This window comes from Pleurodeles waltl, chromosome 12 (genome assembly GCF_031143425.1).
Source record: "Pleurodeles waltl isolate 20211129_DDA chromosome 12, aPleWal1.hap1.20221129, whole genome shotgun sequence".
NCBI lineage: Eukaryota > Metazoa > Chordata > Amphibia > Caudata > Salamandridae > Pleurodeles > Pleurodeles waltl.
The window spans coordinates 589,954,820-589,982,623 of record NC_090451.1 but is presented as its reverse complement, the minus strand read 5'-3'; the positions used below and the strand labels follow the sequence as shown (position 1 = coordinate 589,982,623).

Below are 27,804 nucleotides of genomic sequence, written 5' to 3'. Positions count from 1 at the left end.
ATTAAGTCTGTTCCTCTGTCAACCAATACCAGGGTGAGGAGAGGACGAGGTGCATATTTTGGAAGGGAGAAAGCTGAGTCATGGGGGATTACAGGTGAAGTTCATTCCCCTCGGAAATGACTAAATATTGTGGGTATTTGGTAAATTCGGGTGAGATACTGCCAGCAATTCATCACTTTTCCCTGGAATTTTACCTGTAGGTATCAGCTTTTTCAAGTTGCCAAAATCTAAGTGAAATGTAATGCCAATAGGTCTAGTACTGGGACTTGCTCAGCCCATGGATGTAACTCAAACTCCTTATTTAGCTTGCAGAATGGAAGTGCCACTCACTGAGCATATCAAAAGCAAGACTACCTAAAGGATGTCAGAGTTTAGGCCCTCTGATTTAGTTTGAAAGGGCAGGTTTATTAATTGGCTTGCTTTCGCAAACCTTTTCACTCCACAGTTGCGTAATGATCCAGCCTTGAAACTAGTTAGACAATGGACACCCCTTGTGAATTCTTGCCTGACAAACTGTGACACAAGAAAACCTGCATACAATGACAAACCACCATCAAACCATACCTGGATATTGTGCGACACACAGTTGTCTCACCTTTATAAGGCCGGGGACGAAGAGCTTGGTCTCAGTGCCAGCCACAGTGTCATCCAGCAGCTCCCAAGCCCTACTGTCCTGACGAAACTCCAGGGCATAACCAGTGATGGGGACAGAGGTGTGAAGAGGAGGCTTCCACCTCAGCAACACTCCCTGAGAGGTCTCATTAGCTGACAGGAAGCGGGGCGATGAAAGGAAAAGTGCAGGATCATTGGTGGGGACTTCAGGAGCCACTGTGGTTACTGCAAAAGCTACATATAAAAAACACTTATTAACAAATCAGAAAAATTAACAGATTGCTAGTTCAAGATCACAACACACAATCACCCCTTCTTTTTAGAGGTCCTCACCCTGCAGCTTAGAGAATGGTGGAAGAAATCTTATGTTCTCATTTAGGTGTTGAAGGTAGCCCTCAGTCCAACATGGGGAGTGGAGGTACTGATTTTCAATGGCCACGTTAACTACCGCCTGCAAAGTTACAAATCTCAGCCTTCCTGGCAGAGATATCGATGCCTTTAGAGGAGCCACCACCAAAGCAGCTGCTGTAAAGGCACTCAAAGTCTGTTTAGCTGCTGCTCAGCAGACTTTAATGTTTAAGAAAAACAACTCTCAAAGTGGGTGTTTGTTTTTGTAAAACATAAAAATTACCCGTACACTCTGGAAAGTTTCTTCCATGGTTTGATTGTAATTTTTCTTTGTTTTGGGTAGGGAGGCTGCAAGGCTTTTCCGGGCAGTCCCAAACAGAAGAGAGGTGCATCACAATGTCTGTTCTAAATGGGGAGATGGTCTGCTGCACTTATACTGACAGACCCAAATCTGTTGGGCCTGCTGGTGTAAGGTTTCTGTGGGCTGAGTCAGCAGGAGCGCCAACAGCAGAAACATGACTGTCTACCTGAATCTAAATGGAGCACGTGAAAGATCAGACTGTCTGCCAAATTATAAATAAGTATCTTAGACCATCACTTAGGCTTTGTCAGGAAGCCCACAGTCTGCTAGTGGAGCAGAGGAAATGACCTTCACAAGCCAGGTGGACTATCACATGGCATAACTATGGATCTCTGCCTGCCTGGCAGAGATCTTTAAGCCTTTAGAGGAGCTGCTACTAAAGCAGTTCCTCCAAAGTCACTCTAAGCGTATGCTCAGCAGCTGCAGTGTTTCATGCCAATGAGCAATCTTTTGTTTTAATAAAATAAACTCCCATTTTGTAAATAAAATGATCTTTGGCATCTTGGGCACTCTCTCCAAGGGTGTGTGTGTTTGTGTGTGCGTGTGTGTGGGGGGGTCTTATTTCTTTTTTTTCATTTCAGAACAACAAGGCTTTTTCTGCAATCTGAAGAGAAAAAGGGTGCTATATCCACAAAAGGAGGATAAACCCAACTCCTTTCAATCTTGTATGTGTCTATCAAATGCTTGACCATCTCAACATCTCAAGCGATTGTGTAGGCAGCACCCAGGTAAAGTAGTGCTCTGGTCACATCACTAGGACATATTTGTTGGGTCCTCATCCACAGGTATGACCTTTGGCCTGCTTCATCATTGGACCCACATCACCTAGTGTGAGTGGTTGAGCTCTACGTGTTTGTAAGCAGAGCACTTTAGGAAGTGAAAGGCGAAGGGATTTGCATAAGTGAGTTACAATTTCCTTGTAGATCCTACACTGTTATTTAATGAGCAAGGTTAAAAACAGTGAGATGTCATGAGGATATAATGGTCATTCACATCCAGAGGTCGACATGTTTCAGCTGTGTCGCTTCCTAAAGGGGTCAAACGGCTTTCTTCAGGACCAAAATATGTTCTAAAAGCCTGTGTGATATTGTTGAGATTTTTAAACTATTTTCATGCCCTCATATTTTTATATAAGGAAGCATGCATGCAATATGCAGACCATACTTAGGACACTCTCCTCGGTATGGTCAAAGTTAGCCTATATATTCTAAAGGCATCATAGGGAAATGCAAGGGGGACGTCCCTGAAGTCACACATTCGTCAAAGGATTGCACCCATAAAGTGACCTACATCTCCCCCTGCAACCCTGCATCTTGAAAACGTGTGCATCAAACGATCTGCTCCAAATAGGGTGGACATTCTAGTGTACTTAATTCAACAGTCTCAAGTCTGTCATGTCATCAGAGTAAGGTTTCGCCGGTAGAGGCTCTGGAGTCCACTCGAACAAAAACATGACAATACGCCAGACTCTAAATAAAGCGAGAGGACAGTGGGTTTGGCAGAAAGGTTACTGAGTACTCTGTTAACAAACCTCTAAATCAGGGCCCAAGTCTGAATTCTGGACTATGTTTTACCTCACTACTGAGCGAAATGCTACTCTGTACTGAGATCACTGAATGCCTTTTGAATATGAAATTGCTTAGGTCCTCCTCAACAAGTTTAGTCCAAATACCGGGAGAAGACACCTCAATTCTTTTGTCTGTCTGGGTCGTTCTTTCACTCAGCACACCCTACTGCAATCTGCAGGCCTACAGACTCTTCATCTTACAACAATCTTCATATCCCCACGTAACCTTCTTCACACTTGCCTTATATTACTTTTTTGCACAAAAAGTACAAAAAATGTATATGGGTGTTTCAACTTCACAGGCAGGTTAAAAACAATAAATCCATTAAATCATCTTATGTGTACACCTGAAAAATACTCTACAATAAAAATCAAAAAACTAAAGAAAATGAAACAAACAAAAACAGCTGAAAAATGACAACAAACCTTCATGTTAGGAAGCCAAAGTGCACACTATGTTTAACAATCCTTTAGTACATTTCTTATTTCAGACAGCAACCCCTGTAGGGAGCAGTTATCCTTAATTGTTCACTCCACATTCACACTCAACGTACAATGCAATAGATAAGATATTTTATTTATTTTGGTTAATCAATAACATTATTTGACAAACATGGACAACTCACGTGTATTCCTATATTTTTTAAATCTTAACACAATTAAATAATGTAGGGTTAAGCACTGACATTCTCTTCAATGTGGTGATTACTGTCAATGTTTCAGTGCCCCTTCCTGCTGAGCTGCCTTCCTCTGGACAGAAATATTTGATTCAGTCTAACCCAGGACCTCAATCAACACACTTTTGAATCCAAACAGGCTCTGACTCTGGAACAATGCTTAATATAAGGCCCAATTCAGTAGTATAATCCTACCATAATTTGTTATATGATCTGCTTACAGCAAACACATTGGAAAGTAATCAATTCCCATTTAAGAGAAAAAATCAAACTGGAGAATTGAAGTCATTAAAATCCAGACCCTCAATAATTAACAGGTTCAAATATTCGTTCTTTGAAGTCTTCCTTTCATGCTTCATCCTGTCTAACAGTGAAACAATATTTGTTTCAAGTAGCTTGATCAAAACAGACCTTAACAAATAAAACATACAAAATAGGAACTTTACCTTGCGTATCACTAAATATATCTTCACCAGGCACCTGGGCTCCCACTTCATTCATACTGTTTGTCAGAGAGTGGAGATTAAAGCTGTTCTCCATGAGTGTTCAAGCTTACTGTCCTGAGTGGGCAGGTAGTTACTACCCTAATGTCAGGAGAAATTCCATACTAAGAGGGCCACAGGTTTTTTTACTGGCATATTAGTAGACATTACAACTTGGAACAAGCAAACAGGTGCAAATACATAACATCTCAGGCCCCACCACCCCATCCCCACTTACTCTACAATAGCATTGTGTCTGAACTTCCGTGGAGCAGAAGCTGTGTGAAAGCAGGTGAAGTAGAGTGAGACAACCTACCGGGCTCCCCCGATTCATCGCAGGCAGCACAATCACACACACAGGAGGCACCTGTGTCTTGCATCCAGACTGAGACCCTAGTTTCTCTTATCCTCTACGAGACCAACATTCGATCTACCAACGCGGCCAATCTATATAGGATGGCCTAGCATTAGGGAATCAAGTACATCAGCGAGCATGGTGGCCCAAGCCTGTAAGCCATCAGCTAATTTACTATATCGGCAGCATTTACGCATGCAGCTCTCTTCCGCCACTGCCCATTCAGCCATGTCCTTCACCCGCTCTTGCACCCCAGAAGGGATCGGAGAGAGCCAGTGAATGGCCACCCAGACTTTGACTAGAATCAACCCAAACACCAGAAACCTCCTACTCAGGCCCTTCTTCTTATGCATTGGGATCAAGCCCAACAGGCATTTCTGAGATCCCGTGGGATCATTCAACCTGTGGCCATGTTCAGCTGGTCGACCACTGTCTGCCAAAAAAAAAAAGTATTGAGACAATATGTGTCGAAAGACAGAATTATCGCTCAGACACAGAGGACATGTAGACACCCTCCCTGAATAAATGGCATGTAACGTAGCAGGAGTAAGGTATACTTGGTGAATGACATTGCAATGAATTAATTTGAACCTTGCATTTGTGGTAGCTGTCTGTGCCTCTGTGTGCACCTTTTGCCACTCCTTGTCTGTAAACTGTTCCCCTAACGCCTCTTGCACCTTCCCTACATGTGCAAAGCGCAAGGTGGAACATCTTCTAGTAGTGCCCTATAGATAAAGGAGATCAATCTATGATCACCAGCCATATCGAGCAAAGTGACCAGTGTGTGCGACTCCTTGGGAACCTCCGGGAAAGTGGGCCATATCCTGTGAGCTGTGGCCGCCATCTTATAGATGGTAGGAATTACACTCAGTCAAAATTAAAGGTCTCCATCACATCCTGCAGTGTAATAAATCTATAATATAATTTGGGGATGGATCATGTAGAATGCTACAACCTCCCACTCGCCATCTATCCATCACCATTGTGTGTTATTTGACTGAAGGGCCGCTGGGACCAAATAGACATGTCAGGTGCATATGGGGCATGCTGCAACACTCGACAGGCCACCCTCTCCCAAGCTTTATACACCTTCTGTACCACGTAGGTGACCAACTAAGGAACTCCTGCCCCCATCAGAAGTTCAATTAGGGGTGTGTCACCACAAGTGCTGTGGAATAAACACTTCTCAAAGTTTTCCCTCTCATCCAGCCATACACTGCATGTTATAGCTGTAGGGGCAGATAATAGAGCTCTAAATTGAGTAGTTCTAGCCCACCATATCGCCAGGGCTGCTTAAAGTTGCCAGACTTACCCTCTTCCTCCCAGAGCAAGACAACAACTATCTTATCCATTTCAAGGAAATAATTCCTTGGGATGTCAAACAACGCACCCTGAAAAAGGTATAGATACTGGGGCAATACAATCATTTTCATGTGTATCACCTTACCCATCAGGGATAGGCAGACAATGCACCAGAATTTGATTGAGTGTTGAAGGGACTCCAGGACCGTTGCAATATTCAGACTCAAATGTCCCCGTCTACCTTGTGATCCGTATCCTGAGATACTTTATGGTGAAGACCTTCCAGGGCAGATCCAGCAGCAGGAGCTGGTGTTGTGGGGTCTCGCTCAGAATACCCAGCTGGAAGAGTCTGGATTTGTCCTGATTGACATGTAGTCTTGAGACCTCTCTAAATTCTGCAAGGGTTGCTAAAAGAATGTGAACTGAATACAATGGCTGTCTCAAATGTATCAACACGTCATCCACGTAAAGAGAGACCACTTGTGTCGTCTACCCTATTCTTACCCCCACAGCCATAGGTCCCATTGACAGTGCGAATAATAGTGGTAACAACGGGCAACCCTGTCTAGTTCCCCATTGAAGGGAGAAACAATGTGACACCGAAAGGCCAAAATAGACCCTCTCCACGAGGTCTCGATATAGCAGTTGCACCCACTTGATAAATGTCTCCCCCACTCCCACTTTTCGCAGGACCCTCCACAGGCAGTCCCACAATATGTAATCAAAAGCCTGCTCAATACCAATCAGTGCCAATCCATAAGAGTCATCCCACAATTCTGGTGCGTGCATGACCAGGAATAGCCTCCTCAAATTACATAGAGTTTTTCTGCGGGGGATAAAACCACTTTGGTCTTCATGAACCAAGGATGGCAGATGGCCCAGCAACCTGTTCACCAGGAGCTTGCTATGTATTTTAAAATAAACATTTGGCATGGAGAGAGGGTGGTACAAGGAAACCTCTAACATCCTTATCAGGTTTAGGTATCTTGACTTCTTCAAAGAGTCAGTCAGCTGTCCCCTCATAAAGGCCTCTTGATACACTACCAGCAGTTCATACATTACATGCAAATGATCTGCTAAGGAGTCCACCCTTTTCTGATAGAACTCAGCAGGGAGGCCATCCCCCCCAGGCCTATAGAGCTTTTAAATATATGGGTCACTACCAAGATTTTCTCCTTGATGAGGGGTGCGTCTAGTTGTGCTCTGTCCTCCTCAGCCAGACAGGCCATCTGCAGATACTCCTTCCCCTCAGTCTATATATCGCAGTGCATAGACTCTGCAAATGTTCCACAAAGACCTCCATAATGCCCTTGATCATACCTCTCCACCCCGGGTATCTTGCACCACGACCACAGGTGTCCTCTGGGTCTCATTGCGAAACAGCATGGGCAACTTCCTACCAGCCCTGTCACTTTCTGCATCCAGCCACTGCCTGTAACTAATGTGCACAAACTGATCCAGCCTGTCTCAAGTCTCTAGCAGTTATCCCTTACAGTCTTTCCATTGAACCAGCTTTTGGGGGTCAGTAGCCAAACCCTCTTCCATGACACCCAGCCTTTTCTCTTGCACATCATGTGTGTATTTTACACCATACATCGTCTTTATGCATTCCCCCCCCAGAAAAACCTTCATCGCATCTAACATCATGGCTCGAGTGCTTGTGCTCTCCCAGTTTTCCTCAAAGTAATTATCTAATACCTCAGAAACAGTCTGAGCGAAGAGGGTATCTGCCAAGGCCTCCACTCTCATCCATCTAAGAGGGACCTACAGGGCACTCCTACTAGTTTTGTGGAACAGTAGTGGGGAATAGTTAGATATATAGCGTGCCAGAGCCGGATATTAAACAGTAGCCAAGATGGCTATGCATCCCAGTTGCTGGAGAGTAACAGTAGTAGGTAAGGCACTGTGGACTGTGCTCTCTCCAAACATGGCGACCAAGTCCCTCCATAACTTCTTGGAGTGGCCATGTCTTTACTGGCTTTGTGTCTACTATAGGGGGGTTAAGATCAAGCTCAACATCTAAGTCACAGTTCAGGTGCCCAGCAACTATAACTTCCAGGTCAACCTGATTAGTAGCAGCCCTCATCAGCACTCCTTAGAAATCTGCATCATCTACATTAGGGCCATAAACATTTATCAAGCACAGCGCTGTGGCATTCAACATAGCGGATACTATGACATATCTACCCTCCAAGTCGACCATTACTCTCATAACTGAAAAAGGGGTCCCAGGAGCCACCCAGATCAACGCTCCTCTAGCATAACTAGAATAGGAGGGTGTATATATCTGTCCCCTCCATCGCCTGCACAGCTGTCCTATAAAGTCCCCCCATGTGTGATTTTCTGGAGGAATGCCATGGGAATTCCATATCTTTGAGTATTTTGAGTATTCCATATCTTTTACTCCTTCTCTTAGCAAGATGCCTGAGGCCCCTCACATTCCAAGTAAGAAATTTCCACATCTGTTCCATCATGTACATTGTGCGATGCGCACCTCACCCCCACCACCCCGGGCTGCTCCCCCACACTACCCATCCACTTTAGACATCCAGTGGTACAACTACGTAATGTAGAGAAAATCTTCCATCCCCAGTGTAACCAAATACCAGAACAAAAAATTGCGACCCACCCAAAAGCAGTGTGTTCAAACAACTCGAGCCCACCGCCCAACCCTACCCGCCGAGGCCTCAACTTCTCTAACTGCATTAAGATGAAAGCCCAGCATCACATGGGTGCAGCAAGGCCATTAAAACTCAAGCTGCCTCTGCCTTGGGCACTTCCCGTCAGCGGTTATAGAGTCCATAAGCCGTCTTGACTGCCATTCAATAGCATCACAAATTAAAAATGAAAAATGAACCACCAACAAAGAACAGAGTGAATAGGACAGTGTCACTCCCTGTAAATAGAACATCATGTATAGTACCAGAAACCAGGGAACATCAAGCCATGCTGAAGATTAAGGTCCCTTAAATGCCTTTAGATGAGCATGAAGTTTTTTCATAGGTCTTGCACCTTATGGGTACAGTCCAGGCAGATCATAATGTTCCGCTCCTTATGTTGCAGTGCCCCATGCACCAGGATATGTTGCAGTATTGCGTCAAAGTCTCTATGATTGAAGAGTCTGGCAATAATGGCACAGGAGCGCCCCTTGCTTAGGCTCAGGTGCAGCTCGTTGTGGTTCTGCTCAATTGTGGAAAGGTTTCACAGCTTGAGAACAGTGGTGATCCAATCCTCCAGAAATAGCTCCATAGACCGGCCTTCTGCCTGCTCCGGAAAGCCCACAAACTGAAAATTGTTTCTCCTGGAGTGTCCATCCACGTCCTCAATCTGATCCTCCATGCGGGTCAAATGGGCCCGGAGCTTCGCCAGTTTTTTGCAGTGTCACAACCTCCTGATGGTGTAGCGCAACCTGTCCCTTGGCCTCTGTCACCCTCCCCAACATGTTTTGGAAATCAGCAAGAAGTAGCCCCACCTCAATAGCTTTTGTATCACATTTCACCAGCATGATATCCTTTGAGCTCGTGATCACTGCCATAATGACTGTCATTGTTAGGGAACCCTGTTCTGTGGGTAAACCGCAGACAGGTGGGGCCTCCACTGGCTCAAAGGTAAACTGTGGAAACATAACTGAAGTCCCTGAATCTCAGTTGGGACACAGTACAGAAGGTTACACAAGATAAATAGAAGTGGTAGTCCTTCATTGCTGCCCTACATGTCAGCAGCATCACAAGCTGTAGATACATAGTAAATACTCATGGAACAGATAGACAGGGTGACTACTTTACAACAATCAGGAATCACGTACCTACAAGGAAGATAGGGATAAGCTCACTGCAAGCTGCAATTACTTACCAAGAGGATAGGCAGGGACAATCTCACTGAACGGACCACTGCCAAGCTTGTTCTGAGATAAGACACTAAACTGGTAGCCAACATCAGACAGTAGGTTCTCCACCAGGATATGGGTTACACCTACTGGCACTGCCAGGGATGTCCACTCGTGATGGCCATGGCTCAGTCGTCTAACCCTGAAAGGAAGAGCATGATACATAATCAAAGTCCTCTGCAACCGTGCACCAGATAAGTGTGTACAAGTTTTGGACCACTATTGACACAAAACATTGTGGACCCTGAGACAAATACATTAAATGTAATTTCATAATAAAGAATACTTCATAAAAACATTCACTCTACAAAGTCTTAATAAGGCAAATGTTCTTTTTTATGCATTTTGCTTTAAAATGTTTCCAGGCATGCTCTTTATTGTTTGATTAATTAAAATCATTACAATACGAAAAATACAAGAAATGCAAAGAAACAATTATGGAAAATAAGCAATAAAAGTCTTGTAAGTAATTTGCACACTCCAGCTGGCAGCATCGTTCTTATCCCGAACAGTAGTACTTGTGCGAAGTGTCAGCTGAACCCTAAGTCCCGTAAACCTCACCATTTAAATGTGCCTTTGACTAAGTCAGGAAGTAATGAGTTGCTGTGCAAGGTGCTAAAACCCCACATTGCTCAATGTTTAGCTGCGCCCTTGGGACAGGTAGTAACAAGTTACTGCGCAAGATGGCAAAACATTTCCATAAGCAGACCGGACATTCAAAAAATGAAAGCACTTTAAAACATAAGAACTGTTTTTCTCATTTCCATGCTAGATGTGAATTTGTTTGTAGTGCTTTTACTTAAGCTACTGATCCAGAAAGTACTGCAAAAGCATGGGCAGTGAAAGGCTGTTAAAATCATAACCGACATACAATGCTAAAACTTACTATAATTCAGTCCCAGCATTAATTACGAATAAAGACACTTTAAAACTACCCACATTATGGTTTCTTGTTTTAGGGCAAGGCACAGGATTGGGTTTATCTGGAATGCTTATGCTTGAACTTTGATGCGGAGAGCACAGCAAGAGCATAAGCAGTAAAAGGCTATTCTAATCTAAAAGCTGGCATATGCCATGTCACTTTATACTAAATACTCTGATGCTGTCATTAAATACTCATCATTAGAGGAAATTTTCAAATTGCACACCTAGTGATCTCTAATCTAGTCTATGCCAGTTACCCTCTGTGTTAAGCCTTGAATGGATACTTGTTATTGCACTGGTGGTTTTTTAAGACAAGAACAGCACATGGTGGAGTGTCAGGCTTTAGCATGTCTCATCAGGATTATTTGGAGTGCGCTCAGCGTAAAGTACTTGTCAAACTGATGAGGCGATCTGGATGGGCTTTTTATATATTCCTTCTACCACTGCCATCCAGTTTGTAATTATTGTTAACAAGTGATAGTGTATGTTCTTGCAAATAATCAGTTAATGTGTTTGCTGGTTTTTGTAGTGATCACTCTTTCAGAAGGTGCTGAAATTCAATACACACCCTACATCTTTTCTTTCAACTATATTTTATAGCTATTTGTTGGCATTGACAAATAAATTCATTCATCAAGGCCAACCTAAAAACCCGTACTCTTCCCCCAAAACCCCTTCCCAAAATGACCTTGTTAGTCGGCAGAGAATACTGAAAACAAGCACATATAAAACAACACATTTTCTCTTGCTTAGACAATTATGATCTCAAGTTTGGTGATAGTCGAGTAGACAAGACATCAAATTATGTAGCTATTTAATGGATCTCAATAATCTCAGGCAAAAATCTGGCTGCCAAAACTTGATCTTTATTGTATTAAATAAATGGGAATGGCCCTGAGGAAGGTGACCTATAATCACTAGGAATACCGAAACGCGTGTAGGCCCTCAGTCCCTCAGCACATCTTTGCTGTAGCGTTGCTACCTTGATTCGTCATCTCTTTTTTAAATATAGATTCTTTATAGACTATTCTTGTATTAAATTATTACTTATATATATTTACCAGTTATTGTGTTTTGTTTCTTCCTGTATGTATATATATTTTGTATTTTTCACCCATTGCGTGGTATTTGTACTATGATCTTTCCTTATTGTATTATATTGTCTATTATTGGGTAGCTTGAATGAGGTGTGCTTGAATTAGATTTTTTGTCCATACATTTAGATTTTTTGTACATTCCGTGATTATTTGTTTCTTATTTATTTGATCTGATTAAAGTTCCTTGCTTTGTTATTTTGTTCCTTCTCTTTTGTTATCATTGATCTTGGTTTAGCAGCCAGATATCATTATGTATTACTTATTGATCGTCTTGAATTTATCATAACGTATGAATCAGTCCCTATACGGATTTACGTCTGAAGTTTATCATATCTTCAGATACAGTATTATTGTAGCTCATGCTCTAGTTTTTTCTCCCACTCATTTTTCCCTGACTGAGCTACTTGCATTTATCTAGGGAATCCCTTTATAGTTATTCTCTTACTGCTACAACACTTTGTCGTTGTGGTCTGGCTTATCCAGTTGTTTATCTTACCTTTTTGCCTTTTCATGCCTTTTTATATCTTTCTAGTATGATTTTCATTTATAGTTAAGTGTAGTCATGTCCATTTACTATATAATCTTCAGCTGTTAGCCCCCGGAGTTACCACACTAACATTAGAGTGTGTCACATTTCATCGGCATGAGATTTGCACCTCTAGTAATCATTCAACATATATAGGGTGGCAGTATGTACATTCTTTTTCTACACATTCTATTATCTCTTTATCACTAGAATAAGACCCATTCTCCCTATTCCTAGAACTTGTAACTGTATTCTTTTGGTTCTAGATTGGGTTCTGATATGGACTCCATTAAAACATTTGGCTTTAATGAGGAAGACTTAGCCAAATTATTAGATCAACCGAGATCAGGAGTAGGTACATCGATTTCTGTCAACCAGCCCAAAGAAGGTTGGTATAAATTACTAGAACTAAAGAAAAAAAAAAAACGCACTGAGTTACACGCATAATATATTTTAGAATATCTTAGAGCAGGAATGATTCCCACAGGCCTAAGAGTGAGAAATGTCCCAGGCCCTTTAGTGGAAATTAGACAATTCCTAGAGAAATGGTCTCTTATCTCCAATCGATGTTCTCTGGATTGGATGATCCTTATAGTCGAGACCGCGAGAGAACTCATGGAAGTTCTCATGAAAGAGATCCAGTCATTAGAAGATTAACTGAAAAAACAAGACTCCCTACAGGAAGCAAAAAAACAGATAAGGCCATAAATCAAGAACTTGAATCATTCAATCTATATTTAATCAAAAGGAAGACAGACAAGCTCAGGAAAGACATCAGATGGTTTACGACAGAGCGGGCATACCCGTATTTATCAGATAAATGTTATACCAACCAACAACAGAATATGCCAGAGCAAGATCGACAATTCTGGACACATACATTTTTTTTCACTTTTTCAGATACCTCTGAATCGGAGGGAGAAGGTACCTCCAATCAGCCAGAACAATATAGTGGTAGGTTGGGCTCTAATGAAGACCCCAACCGTTCTAGTCATCATTTTTTATCCAGGGGAGGAAGACCACGAACAAGATACAGGAACTTCCAGAGAAACAGATACCAGAATGTGGACAATGGGCCACATACCCTACAAACCCGGAGACAACAATACGGGAGGGACTAAAGGCAATACCGGTCTTTAATCTTAGAGCCACTCCTATGGATTTAGATACCGAATCTTTGCTTAAGAAAGGGTTGTCCTTTATTCTCACCACCTCCATCAACAAATTTGACCTTCTCTCTGACCTGCATGCTTTCTTTAGAAGAATTAGACTTACCAGGTTCTTTGAAGATAAAGTAGACAATAGAGAGCTCAATCTGTCAGGCCTTAAACCAGCTTCTACTTTTACACCTTATTTAGATAAAGTAGGACCTGAAGTAAAAATCTTCGAAAATGTTGTGACAGAGAAGATTCAATCATTGTTGAAATTTGTTCCTAAACCTTATTTCAATCTAAATAAAGGAGAATATCAGGCTCTCCAAAATTTACAAAAAGGCAAGACTACTACAGTCAAGCCATGCGATAAAGGAGGTGGTATAGTACTCATAGATACCAAAACATATAAACATAAGATCATGACTATGTTAAACGATCCTCAATACTACCAAAAAACAAGCAATAACTGGCAAGAACGAGTGAAAAGAGAAATTGCTCAAATCACCAATGAGGCATTCGATAGTGGACTTATTTGCCACCAAGAACTACAGTACTTGAACCCAGCAAAGACCAGGACTCCAGTATTTTATGGTGTCCCTAAAATCCATAAAAACGCAACAGACCCTCCCATGCGACCCATAGTTTCCACTGTAGGAGCCTTGACAGAACCTTTGTCCAAATATGTGGAGAATTATTTTAACCCAAGGGTAGCCCTACTTTCAGCATACATTCGAGACACTAGCCATATCATTGCCAAACTAGAAGGACATTCCTTCAATCCCAACATCCAACTATTAGTTACAATGGACATTGAGGCACTATATACCAATATTCCCCAGCAAGAAGCTTGGCAAGCAGTGGCTTGCCTATTTGATAAAGAAGGCATGACAGAACACTCTGCCTTCGTCCTGCAGTGCCTAGACATCGTACTGTGTGAAAATGTCTTTTAATTTGATAGCCAGATCTTCCAACAAAAGAAAGGGGTAAGTATGGGAGCTGCCTGTGCCCCGAGTGTTGCGAATATTTATGTAGGCGCCTTTGAAGACAAATATGTCTATAATGAGGTAGCACCGTTCTTTGAAAATATCCACTCTTGGTCTCGATTTATAGACGATATCTTCTTTATCTGGACAGGCGAAGAGGAATCCCTATTGGAATTCAGTCAGTGGATCAACCTATGGGATCCCAATCTCAAGTTCACTTTCCATATTAGTAGAAGTAAAGTTGAATTTCTAGATCTTTGGATAGGCCATAACAACTCTCAACTTCAAATGTCACTATTTGTCAAGCCTACAGCGAGAAACACGATTCTCCATTTTGATAGTTTCCATCCCACTAGTCAAAAACAAGGGATACCCTTCAGTCAATTTTTGCGGGTTCGTAGAAATTGTTCCAGCTTATCTGACTTCGACCATCATGCTCATATATTACAACAAAAATTCCTACTGAGAGGATATCCTAAGAAATTGATCAGAGACTCTTACAAAAGAACCAAATATTATAATAGGACCAGTATGTTCGAGAAGCAAAGTAACAATCCCAAATCTACGTCCACACTGGTCTGTGTGATCCAACATTCTAATCTGAACGAAAAAATCAGAAAAATAATCCTCTCTAATTGGAATATCCTTAATAGCAACCCTAATCAAGTCCCACTAGAACGTCCTCTCCTATCCTTTAGGAAGAACCAGAATATCTCCAATAAACTAGTTAGGGCATCTCTCTCTAAAAATGAAAAACAAATTCTGCCAAAAATCCATATGCGGAGATCGACCGATCAATGGGAACCATAAATGTGGCAACTGCAAAGTGTGCCCTAGAGCAATTGTAGGCGAATCCTTCTTTTGGAAAGGTAACAACTGTGCGCTTACAGATATGACAAACTGCAAAACTGCTAATTGCATTTATTTGATCAGGTGTCCATGTCCCTTACTTTATGTAGGCGAAACAGGGAGGGAAATCAAAGTAAGAATATTGGAACATATGTCGAACATCAGGAATGTCAAGGAGAGTGCCCCCCTAGTATCCCACTGGAAACAGCATGGACACCAAATAGATGACCTCACTTGGACTGTCCTGGAAAAAATCAAGAAAGCTGGACAGATAGAGGACCGCAAAATAAGGAAAAAACGAGAAGTTTTCTGGATATTTACCCTGGATAGTTGCACTTAAGGATTGAATGAACTTATCCCCTGGGAAAATGCAATTTCTTGAACTACATACATCTTATCTGAATTATGGCCAGCTTTTCCTGATGTTCCACCGAGTTGTGAGTGGTAATATTACATTTAGAAATATATACACACTGGCAATTTTTGTATATTTTTTATCCCTCTCTATCTTTCATCTTCCTTTTCTATCTTTTCCTTATCTTTTTCGTATTCTCACTTTTCTCTTATTGTATCCTACAATATGTCCCTGTTACTTTACCTATATTCTCTCCTTTTTTATCCCTCATTTCCATCTATTTTCAATTTTAACTTCACCCTAACTTTCCACTTTTTATCTTTACACATTATTTCATTTATTGCCCCTACATCTGTACATCTGTCCTTTTTCCCCCTCTTTATTATTATCATTGCCTAACAGTATCTCATTGTCATATTAACAGAGAACTTGCGTGCCTTTTGTCATCCACTCGGCTGTTTCTATACAGCCGCTAACCTAGCAATCAATGTTTTCCAATAAAGTGTACTTGTTACTTTAACTATTTTCATCCTTATTAGATAATATTGCTGACAGCAAGTCCATTAGCTAGCCAAGCTTTCCTTTCTCCTTTAGTGCCCTGTATCGTCCAAGTTCCGACAGGTATGCCTTTCGTCCCGTTCGAGCTACGGGACGCTAGAATTCCAACATGGCGGCACAAGGAGACCGCAATGGTGAACCGTGAGGCCGCGGTCTAGTTTAGTTAGGACACCAATTAGCCGCTCTTTTATAACCCGGTGGAGCCGCGGCCCCGATGCTTATCGACCAGCGAGGAGGGTTCGAGTATATCAGTGAGTTTCTTCTTCTCCCCACCTTGTAATACCTCCCAAGCAACCCGAGCTCAGAGAGAGCCCTTCCGGACTTCTCCCTGTTCACGGAAGACTCATATTTTACCAATGCAGTACCTCTTTTAAAATGTTAAAATCTTCAATAATTTCAGGCTAGCCTAACCATGACTATTTTTATACGTCTAGGATTATCATCTAAAGTCTCACTAACTCGGAAATAGAAAAAAGATCATTGAAGAAAAGCTATTAGCTCAATTTGTTGCAGGCACAGCAGGTAACCAGAAGCGCTTTTATACTTTCTATATTTTTGCTTTAAAGCCTCTATTCCATTACAGACTCTAGAGTTAACAATTAATACTGTTAAAATCTTATATATTTCGCTATTTAGCCTCTCTCATTGGAATGCAAACATACACCTGTGTACCTACATATATTTGTTCATTGCTTTACATTGTAGCCAGATCATCTTACCCCATTATACCAGATGGTGTCATGTCTCTACAAAAGATTAGAACAACTATATAGTAGTAGGACTGCCTGAGCTTTCAGTCAAGACAATTCAAGTAAGTTAGCAAATAGTTATCCTATGGAAGTAACCTCACAATACACCTGGGTGCATGTCCTCACAGTCATGAGATAAAAGATTTAAACACCAGTGCACAGAGTACTATTCCATCATTCTTTAACTATTCCACTAACTAACATAGTCAATACAACTACTGTTAGCTATTTATCTTGATTTCTCCACTTACATTCTCCATCTGTCCTTTTGGTTCATTTTCATATAATAATACACACTTTTTCATTTAGTTTTCATTTAACTTCTTATTTCCTTATCATTTCACTATTTCCCTCGTTTCAACTATAATTTGTATTGCCTTCTAGTCTCTACACTACCTATATGTAGAAATATATATCCACTTTTTATATATATATATATATAAAAATCGAAACCGATAACTACCGGGTCGCTAACAGCATCATTGGAGTACATAATAATATATTCTCTTTTTTTATTAGATGACATGACTATGCGATCTAAACGTATCAAGCGTCCAGTGTTCAATCAACTTTAAAATGTGGCTGCCAAAACTTGATCTTTATTGTATTAAATAAATGGGAATGGCCCTGAAGAAGGTGACCTATAATCACTAGGAATACCGAAACGCGCGTAGGCCGTCAGTCCCTCAGCACATCTTTGCTGTAGCGTTGCTACCTTGATTCGTCATCTCTTTTTTAAATATAGATTCTTTATAGACTATTTTTGTATTAAATTATTACTTATATATATTTACCAGTTATTGTGTTTTGTTTCTTCCTGTATGTATATATATTTTGTATTTTTCACCCATTGTGTGGTATTTGTACTATGATCTTTCCTTATTGTATTATATTGTCTATTATTGGGTAGCTTGAATGAGGTGTGCTTGAATTAGATTTTTTGTCCATACATTTAGATTTTTTGTACATTCCGTGATTATTTGTTTCTTATTTATTTGATCTGATTAAAGTTCCTTGCTTTGTTATTTTGTTCCTTCTCTTTTGTTATCATTGATCTTGGTTTAGCAGCCAGATATCATTATGTATTATTGATCGTCTTGAATTTATCATAACGTATGAATCAGTCCCTATACGGATTTACGTCTGAAGTTTATCATATCTTCAGATACAGTATTATTGTAGCTCATGCTCTAGTTTTTTCTCCCACTCATTTTTCCCTGACTGAGCTACTTGCATTTATCTAGGGAATCCCTTTATAGTTATTCTCTTACTGCTACGACACTTTGTCGTTGGGGTCTGGCTTATCCAGTTGTTTATCTTACCTTTTTGCCTTTTCATGCCTTTTTATATCTTTCTAGTATGATTCTCCAATTTGAAGTAGTAAGAGTTTGCAAATCAATGGATATCAAGGTCAAAAGGATTGTGTATAAGGTTGAATCATACAGAATATCCTAAAACCCCGTTCACATGACTTAGGATTTCCTTACAAAACATTTTCAGTCAAGGACAGGACCAGCAAATATGTAAATAAACACCCTCCTGACCATACTCCAACCAGCACAAACCTGTGTGTGTGGATACTACAGTTTCAATTTCACTGGTGCAATGTGCTATAGTGTCATATGTGTATAGTCTGTACACTTCTGCACATGGAGGGTATATCTACCCAGAGTTTCTGCCATTGCTGTCCCAGGATATCTTTATGTAAAATACGCTGCCACTGTGAGTTAGCTGTCTATTTGTGGCCTCTATTTTCTGGGTGCCTGGTCCATTGTTGCAACTGCCAATATCATACAAAGTTGATCTCTCTGAGCTTAAAAACCCTTTTGCATTGGTGGAATGATCTGATATCCCCTCCTACAGACAAAGTTACAAAGCATTCTACAGCCCCTTTAGGCTAATGTCCCTCTTTTTCCCTCATTCTCCCTGGAGTGTAATCTGTATTCCGCCATAAAGGTGTATATGGGGACAGGAAAGACGTAAGATCTTGCTGTCTTGTATTCGAGTCCCACATCTCTAAAGTGAGCAGTAGAATCTTGGAGTAGTAGTCTATGGGAGGTCTAATGTGTTTGGCAATCCACAGGATTGCCCCTGGTGCCTGTCCCATGACAGCCACATTCATATGTACCCAGTGACAGTCTGTCGCATATAATGCCTGCTCAATGAATACTTCAAACTTTAAAGCTTGATAATAGCACTCTAAATCCAGCAATCCAAGGCCCCTTCGAGCAGGCATACCAGATGAGTACCATTACATAGGAAAACTGACTGATATAAGCCAACTGCATCAATCAATTTGCCAAAAGTTTAGTTAAGATTTTTGCATCTCACTTTAAAAGTGCTTTGGGTGGGTACAGCTTGCACAAATCCACTGACTTGCCAACTTTGTAAATAAGTGTTATACAGGCTTCCGTCATGGAGGTTGTTACCATATGTGAGTGGATGAAGGAATAAAATGTCTCTACAAGATGCAAGATTAGTTCTGACTAAAAGCGCCTCTAGAACCCATTGGTGAGGTCATCGTGTCCAGGAGTCTTACGGGGGATTGAGATCTGAGATCCCTTTCAGGACCTCCACTGATGTAATCAGTGCCTCTCTGACAACCCTGTTAGCCTTGGATAGCACCTGGAGATTTGCAGCTCCAATAAAGGTGTCTACCTTTTCTAAATTCACAGTGTCCTCCAAATACAGTATGGAAAAGTAGTTAATGAATGGCATTCTTTTCACGTCCTCTCCAATAAAGGGCCTTACTTCATCACCTCTTAGTGTGGGGATTCCTTTTGCTGCTGTTGCCTATCTTAGCTTTCTAGCCCAGAGTAAGTCCATCTTGTTTGCCCTTTCATAAAATGTTTGTTTTAAGAACAGCAACATTTTTTCAGCCTCTTCTGTGGTGTAGGCCAATCTGGCTCCTCAATGTAGTAATTTTTCACCGGGTCTTAATGAATGCCTCGCTCTATGCTCTTCCTCTGCCAAACCAAGCCCAGCCTCTAATGTTTCTCAATACTACTTATGCGTATGTTGCTGTCTTGCCCTTTACCATATACACTGTCCTCCCAACAAAACCATAAAGGCATCCAAGAGGGTGCTTAGGCATACCTCTGTCATCATTCTCAGCAATATAACTGTTAACTGTGATTCGTAGAGATTGGGCTATAAGCCCGTTCTAAAGCAGTGTCTTGTCGAATTTCTAATTTCTCCTACTCTGGGCATAGCACCTCTGCTCCACCTCCCATACTAACAGCGCATAATCTGAGATTGCTTTTGGGACAAAAGTAAATGCAAGGTGGTCTAATCAAGGCTCTCATATGCACTCAGAGTCAATACAGAGTACACAAAGCCCTTGTCCTGCATACATATCTAAATGCGTTTGGGAACGTAAGCAGAGGCAGATATAAATGCAGTCAAAATAAACCAGATGAAATAAGACCAGGAATCCTGCTGCCTTTCTGAAACTAGAACAATGAAATAGAAGTTCAAGAAGAGATTTTATTACATCATTGTTAGAAATGGGGTTTTTGGTTGGCAGTCAGGTTACCTCCTGTCCAAGCAAAAGCCCTCACTCTAGTCAGGGTAAGTCACACACTATCCAAGATTATCCTGTGCCCACCCTCTGGTAGCTTGGCACGAGCAGTCAGGCTTAACTTAGAAGGCAATGTGTAAAGTATTTGTGCAATAAATCATACAATACCACCATATAGCACCACAAAAATACACCACACAGTGTTTAGAAAAATATATAATATTTATCAGGATAATTGTAGGTCAAAAAGAATAAAGTTGCAATAGAAAATTGTAGAATTATCACAGGGAAGTGATATAAAGTGTCTTAAGTCTTTAGAATGCAATACAGTGTCTTTCAAGCACAAAGTACCTGGTTTCTGGTGGAAAATCTCCTCAGAGGGCCACAGGAGAAGAGATGCGTGGAAAAAGGGGTGTGTGCGTCGATTTCTCCTCAGCACACACAGACTTGCGTCGTTCTTTTCCACGCGGGGAAGTCGGGCGTCGTTTTCCGGCGCGCAGACAGTCTCTTTTTGTGGATCGCGGGGATTACCAGATGTCCCGGGTCTGTGCGTGGATTCTCCTGCTTGTTTTCCGGCTGCGCGTCGTTCTGCGGGGTTGCGCGTCGAAGTTTCGATCTCACGGTAGGCGTCGCGTCGATTTCTCCTTGGAAGTCGGGCGGCGTTGTCCTTGCGAGGCCGTGCGTCGAAAGTTTGGTCTCACGGCAGGCGTCGCGTCGATTTCTCCTTGGAAGTCGGGCGGCGTTGTCCTTGCGAGGCCGTGCGTCAAAGTTTCGCACTCACGGTGGGCGTCGCGTCGATTTCTCCTGGAAAGTCGAGCGGCTTTGTCCTTGCGAGGTTGTGCGTCGAAGTCTCGATCGTCCCGAGGGCGTCGCGTCGATCAGCGTCGGTGTGCGGCGTTTTTCTCGCCGCGAAACAAGCTGTGCGTCGAAATTTTCGGCGCACGGAGCGTCCAAGTGAAAGGAAGAAGTCTTTTTGGTCCTGAGACTTCAAGGAACAGGAGGCAAGCTCTATCCAAGCCCTTGGAGAGCACTTTTACAGCCAGACAAGAGTTCAGCAAGGCAGCAGGGCAACAGCAAGACAGCAGTCCTTTGTAGAAAGCAGACAGGTGAGTCCTTTGAGCAGCCAGGCAGTTCTTCTTGGCAGGATGTAGTTTCTGGTTCCGGTTTCTTCTCCAGCAAGTGTCTGATGAGGTAGGGCAGAGGCCCTGTTTTATACCCAAATGTGCCTTTGAAGTGGGGGAGACTTCAAAGAGTGGCTAAGAAGTGCACCAGGTCCCCTTTCAGTTCAATCCTGTCTGCCAGGGTCCCAGTAGGGGGTGTGGCAGTCCTTTGTGTGAGAGCAGGCCCTCCACCCTCCCAGCCCAGGAAGACCCATTCAAAATGCAGATGTATGCAAGTGAGGCTGAGTACCCTGTGTTTGGGGTGTGTCTGAGTGAATGCACCAGGAGCTGTCAACCAAGCCCAGCCAGACGTGGATTGTAAGGCACAGAAAGATTTAAGTGCAAAGAAATGCTCACTTTCTAAAAGTGGCATTTCTAGAATAGTAATATTAAATCCGACTTCACCAGTCAGCAGGACTTTGTATTACCATTCTGGCTATACTAAATATGACCTTCCTGCTCCTTTCAGATCAGCAGCTGCCACTTCAACAGTGTATGAGGGCAGCCCCAATGTTAGCCTATGAAGGAAGCAGGCCCCACAGTAGTGTAAAACGAATTTAGGAGTTTTACACTACCAGGACATATAACTACACAGGTATATGTCCTGCCTTTTATCTACACAGCACCCTGCTCTAGGGGTTACCTAGGGCACACATTAAGGGTGACTTATATGTAGAAAAAGGGGAGTTCTAGGCTTGGCAAGTACTTTTAAATGCCAAGTCGAGGTGGCAGTGAAACTGCACACACAGGCCTTGCAATGGCAGGCCTGACACAAGGAAAAGGGGCTACTTAAGCGGGTGGCACAACCAGTGCTGCAGGCCCACTAGTAGCATTTAATTTACCAGCCCTATGCACATAAAGTGCACCTTACTAGGGACTTATAAGTAAATTAATAGTCCAATCAGGTATGATTCAAGGTTACCATGTTTTAAGGGAGAGAGCATATGCACTTTAGCACTGGGTAGCAGGGGTAAAGTGCGCAGAGTCTAAAAACCAGCAAAAATGAGGTCAGAAAAAGAGAAGGAGGAAGGCAAAAAGTTTGGGGATGACCCTGTCAAAAAGCCAGGTCCAACATGACCCCCTCCCAGCCTAAAGCCAGGGTAGACTAATCAACACTCTGATGGACTTCCCTGCTTAAGGCGATAGAACATGGACAATGGCCCACTACTGCAGGGGCACTCGCCAGTTCTACGCCTTTCCGAACTCAGTGAGGCTTCTTTGTCTATACTCTCTGGGGCCACTGATCTGGCCCATGGGGAACCCTTCTCATCACCTGAGGACCCCATCTGGACAGCTCCTAACTTTAATTTGCTTACAGATGTATCCCAGTATGCAGACAGTATCACCATGGCCAATAAAGTGATGTGGCCCATTCCATTCCTTGGGTCTGACTTCTGTCCCCCACCCAGGGAAAACTCTGCCCACAAGGACAGAAACCAATAGATGCCACTGACAGCTGTCAGTGTTATGAGCCAGGCCCCTGACCATCCACTGCTAGGTGGAGACCCGGAGGGGGGCCGTTGGCTGAGCTTCTCCTCCAGCTGGGGGGCTGGTAGGGAGCTCCCAAGGGATTCCTGTAGCATCCCAGAATGGGGGGTAGTAACCCCAGGGGTCTGGCACCCCTTCTCCACTCTCACCAGGTCAGGGGCGGGTCCCTGGTACTGGTCCCTCAGCCCAGGGTCTGTACTCTGAGGCTGAACAGAGGGCAGGGGTGAGTCCTTTTTCCCCGTGCCTCCCCATCTGGGCTTCCATACCCTCCTCTGGGGAGTGGTACCGCCAGATATATGAACTGTTAGGGCACCCTTGGGGGTCGGCCCTCTCAGCTCTCCTGACACTAAGGGAAACTCATTCCCCAGAATGCAGTCAATGGGCAGCTGGGGACTAACTATGACCCGCCTCTGGGTCACCTCCCCACCCCACTCTAGGGACACCCGGGCCATGGGGCGGAAGAAATCTTCCCCAATGGCTGGAGTCACTCTACACACCTGTCCGGTGTACTGCTCTGGTGACACTAGTCTCTCCACAATCATGGTAAGACTAGCCCCCGTGTCTCTCAGAGCGGTGACTGGGATCCCATTCACTCCCACCTGGTGGAAGTGACGACTCCCACCCTCAGGGATCACCAGTTTACCCTCTGAGTCCACCTCCCAACTGAAGGAGATGAAGGCATGGTCTACGACCTGCCCCTGGGGACGACATTCCCCTAAGGCCACATTGGCCACCCCTGTAGAGGTCCCAATATTGGGTGAGTTCTTTGGACAGACAGAGTCCCCCTTCCTGTGTCCTATCTGGGAACACTCAAAGCAGCGGGGTTGGGAATGGGATACTTTGGGCCACTGCCCACCAGAACCCCCACCCTGTTTCTCAGAGGGGGTATGGGAACCCTTTCTTCCCCCCTTACTCTGGAACTCGTCTGGGTCATCTCTAACCTCCCCCTCACTTTGTTGGGGGGAACCGGAACTACCCTTCTCGGGGTTACTCCCAGATACCTTTTTGGACACTCTGGTGCTTGCCCAGAGGTCCGCCTCCTCAGCAAGCTTCCTGGGATCAGTCAGCTTATTATCCACTAAGTGCTGGCGCAACTCTGTAAAAGTAGTATTAAGCATATGCTCTCTCAGAATCAAGTCATATAAACCTTTATAATCAGTTACTTTGTTGCCCCGCACCCATCCATTCAGTGCCTTACTGGAGAAGTCAAAGAAATCTACCCATGTTTGTGTGGTTTGTTTGGTGCTGTCCCTGAACCTCTGACGGTATCCCTCAGGGGCCAGCCCAAACTTGGCAAGTAAAATGGCTCTCTGAAGTGGGTATGTGTTTTGATCAGGTTGATCCAATGTGAGGAGTGTATCCCTCCCCAATGGCGGTACATAACCCCACATAGCTACCCCCCATTGCCCTTCAGGAACCTCATGAGCCCTTAGTGCAACTTCATACGCAGCTAACCATTTATCTATGTCATCTCCCACCACAAAACTGGGCACCACATTCTTGGGTATACGAACCTTTTTTTCTCCAGCAGGTCCTGTCAGTATGCTGCCACCATTATTGCTGGATTCAGACTGTCTTGCCTTGATCTCCAGCTCCTTGAGACTCAGTTCATGAGCCAACAAGAGTTTCTTTTCAGCCAGAGCTCTTTCAGCTTCCACCTGTTTGGCTGCTCTTTCAGCTTCCGCTTGTTTGGCTGCCCTTTCAGCTTCTGCTTGAATCTGTTTGGCTGTTCTTTCAGCTTCAATCTGTTCGGCTGCTCTTTCAGCCTCAGCTTGTTTGGCTTCTCTTTCTGCCCTTCTCTCCTCCTGTTGAGCCTCAATTTTCAATTTTGCCATTTGCAATTGGAACTCCCTTTCTTCTCTCCTTTCCTCTGCGGTCAGGCTTTGCCCAGAGACACTGCTCCCTGGTCTGGAAGGGGGCACAATTGCAGTGGTAACACCATCCACAGATAGTGAAAATTCCTCTGAGGGGCCATTTTCTGGCTCCTCTTCCTCATCATCCTCTAAATGGGCTTCTGCCCAGGCCCTCAGTGCCACTTGAAAGTCCTCCTTTCTGGAGGCCCCTTGGGTGGGTACCCTCAATGCCCTGCAGAATCCTCTTAGTTGTTTGACCGTATATGTATCCACCTGGACTAGGTCAAAGTCCCCTGTCTGAGACCCAGTCAGAGACATGTTGAGTGAGGATTTAGTTTTTGAAAATTGTCAGGAAAAAACGGATTTGCAAAAAGAGATAAAAACCAAGTTGACCTTCAACTGTGGGTAGGTAGTGAAATACTTAGCTACTGTATGTCACTGCACAATACAAGTCCTATCCTCACCGCTGATCACCAATGTTAGAAATGGGGTTTTTGGTTGGCAGTCAGGTTACCTCCTGTCCAAGCAAAAGCCCTCACTCTAGTCAGGGTAAGTCACACACTATCCAAGATTATCCTGTGCCCACCCTCTGGTAGCTTGGCACGAGCAGTCAGGCTTAACTTAGAAGGCAATGTGTAAAGTATTTGTGCAATAAATCATACAATACCACCATATAGCACCACAAAAATACACCACACAGTGTTTAGAAAAATATATAATATTTATCAGGATAATTGTAGGTCAAAAAGAATAAAGTTGCAATAGAAAATTGTAGAATTATCACAGGGAAGTGATATAAAGTGTCTTAAGTCTTTAGAATGCAATACAGTGTCTTTCAAGCACAAAGTACCTGGTTTCCGGTGGAAAATCTCCTCAGAGGGCCACAGGAGAAGAGATGCGTGGAAAAAGGGGTGTGTGCGTCGATTTCTCCTCAGCACACACAGACTTGCGTCGTTCTTTTCCACGCGGGGAAGTCGGGCGTCGTTTTCCGGCGCGCAGACAGTCTCTTTTTGTGGATCGCGGGGATTACCAGATGTCCCGGGTCTGTGCGTGGATTCTCCTGCTTGTTTTCCGGCTGCGCGTCGTTCTGCGGGGTTGCGCGTCGAAGTTTCGATCTCACGGTAGGCGTCGCGTCGATTTCTCCTTGGAAGTCGGGCGGCGTTGTCCTTGCGAGGCCGTGCGTCGAAAGTTTGGTCTCACGGCAGGCGTCGCGTCGATTTCTCCTTGGAAGTCGGGCGGCGTTGTCCTTGCGAGGCCGTGCGTCAAAGTTTCGCACTCACGGTGGGCGTCGCATCGATTTCTCCTGGAAAGTCGAGCGGCTTTGTCCTTGCGAGGTTGTGCGTCGAAGTCTCGATCGTCCCGAGGGCGTCGCGTCGATCAGTGTCGGTGTGCGGCGTTTTTCTCGCCGCGAAACAAGCTGTGCGTCGAAATTTTCGGCGCACGGAGCGTCCAAGTGAAAGGAAGAAGTCTTTTTGGTCCTGAGACTTCAAGGAACAGGAGGCAAGCTCTATCCAAGCCCTTGGAGAGCACTTTTACAGCCAGACAAGAGTTCAGCAAGGCAGCAGGGCAACAGCAAGACAGCAGTCCTTTGTAGAAAGCAGACAGGTGAGTCCTTTGAGCAGCCAGGCAGTTCTTCTTGGCAGGATGTAGTTTCTGGTTCCGGTTTCTTCTCCAGCAAGTGTCTGATGAGGTAGGGCAGAGGCCCTGTTTTATACCCAAATGTGCCTTTGAAGTGGGGGAGACTTCAAAGAGTGGCTAAGAAGTGCACCAGGTCCCCTTTCAGTTCAATCCTGTCTGCCAGGGTCCCAGTAGGGGGTGTGGCAGTCCTTTGTGTGAGAGCAGGCCCTCCACCCTCCCAGCCCAGGAAGACCCATTCAAAATGCAGATGTATGCAAGAGAGGCTGAGTACCCTGTGTTTGGGGTGTGTCTGAGTGAATGCACCAGGAGCTGTCAACCAAGCCCAGCCAGACGTGGATTGTAAGGCACAGAAAGATTTAAGTGCAAAGAAATGCTCACTTTCTAAAAGTGGCATTTCTAGAATAGTAATATTAAATCCGACTTCACCAGTCAGCAGGACTTTGTATTACCATTCTGGCTATACTAAATATGACCTTCCTGCTCCTTTCAGATAAGCAGCTGCCACTTCAACAGTGTATGAGGGCAGCCCCAATGTTAGCCTATGAAGGAAGCAGGCCCCACAGTAGTGTAAAACGAATTTAGGAGTTTTACACTACCAGGACATATAACTACACAGGTATATGTCCTGCCTTTTATCTACACAGCACCCTGCTCTAGGGGTTACCTAGGGCACACATTAAGGGTGACTTATATGTAGAAAAAGGGGAGTTCTAGGCTTGGCAAGTACTTTTAAATGCCAAGTCGAGGTGGCAGTGAAACTGCACACACAGGCCTTGCAATGGCAGGCCTGACACAAGGAAAAGGGGCTACTTAAGCGGGTGGCACAACCAGTGCTGCAGGCCCACTAGTAGCATTTAATTTACCAGCCCTATGCACATAAAGTGCACCTTACTAGGGACTTATAAGTAAATTAATAGTCCAATCAGGTATGATTCAAGGTTACCATGTTTTAAGGGAGAGAGCATATGCACTTTAGCACTGGGTAGCAGGGGTAAAGTGCGCAGAGTCTAAAAACCAGCAAAAATGAGGTCAGAAAAAGAGAAGGAGGAAGGCAAAAAGTTTGGGGATGACCCTGTCAAAAAGCCAGGTCCAACAATCATGATTTTTAAAGAATTAAGCACTCTACAGTTGAAATATGAAGGACTCGGACTAAGAGGATGGTTTGGAGGTTCTAACATCTACACCTACCAGGCTCACACTATTCTGGATAAAGCAGAAAAATCATGGCCAAGCAACAATTAAATGTTAAGGAAATTAATGCAATAGTAGCTGCAACCTGCTATACAGAGACTATCAAGAGGGTAAATGCCTTATTTCAGTGGCCAACAGATTCTTTGTACATACACGGTCCAATTTACAC

The 27,804-nt window shown here is 43.6% G+C and overlaps 1 protein-coding gene across 2 annotated transcripts in view; it reads right to left on the bottom strand.

Moving 5' to 3' along the window:
* IGSF9 (immunoglobulin superfamily member 9) overlaps positions 1 to 27,804 on the bottom strand; it is a 466,550-nt gene that overhangs the window by 164,959 nt on the left and 273,787 nt on the right. For both annotated transcript variants that reach the window (XM_069217763.1, XM_069217765.1), the window contains exons 13-14: positions 9,557 to 9,732; positions 596 to 846 (exon numbers count right to left, since the gene is read on the bottom strand). In XM_069217763.1, coding sequence (XP_069073864.1) covers positions 596 to 846; positions 9,557 to 9,732 — 427 coding nt within the window. The remainder of the gene's footprint in view (positions 1 to 595; positions 847 to 9,556; positions 9,733 to 27,804) is intronic.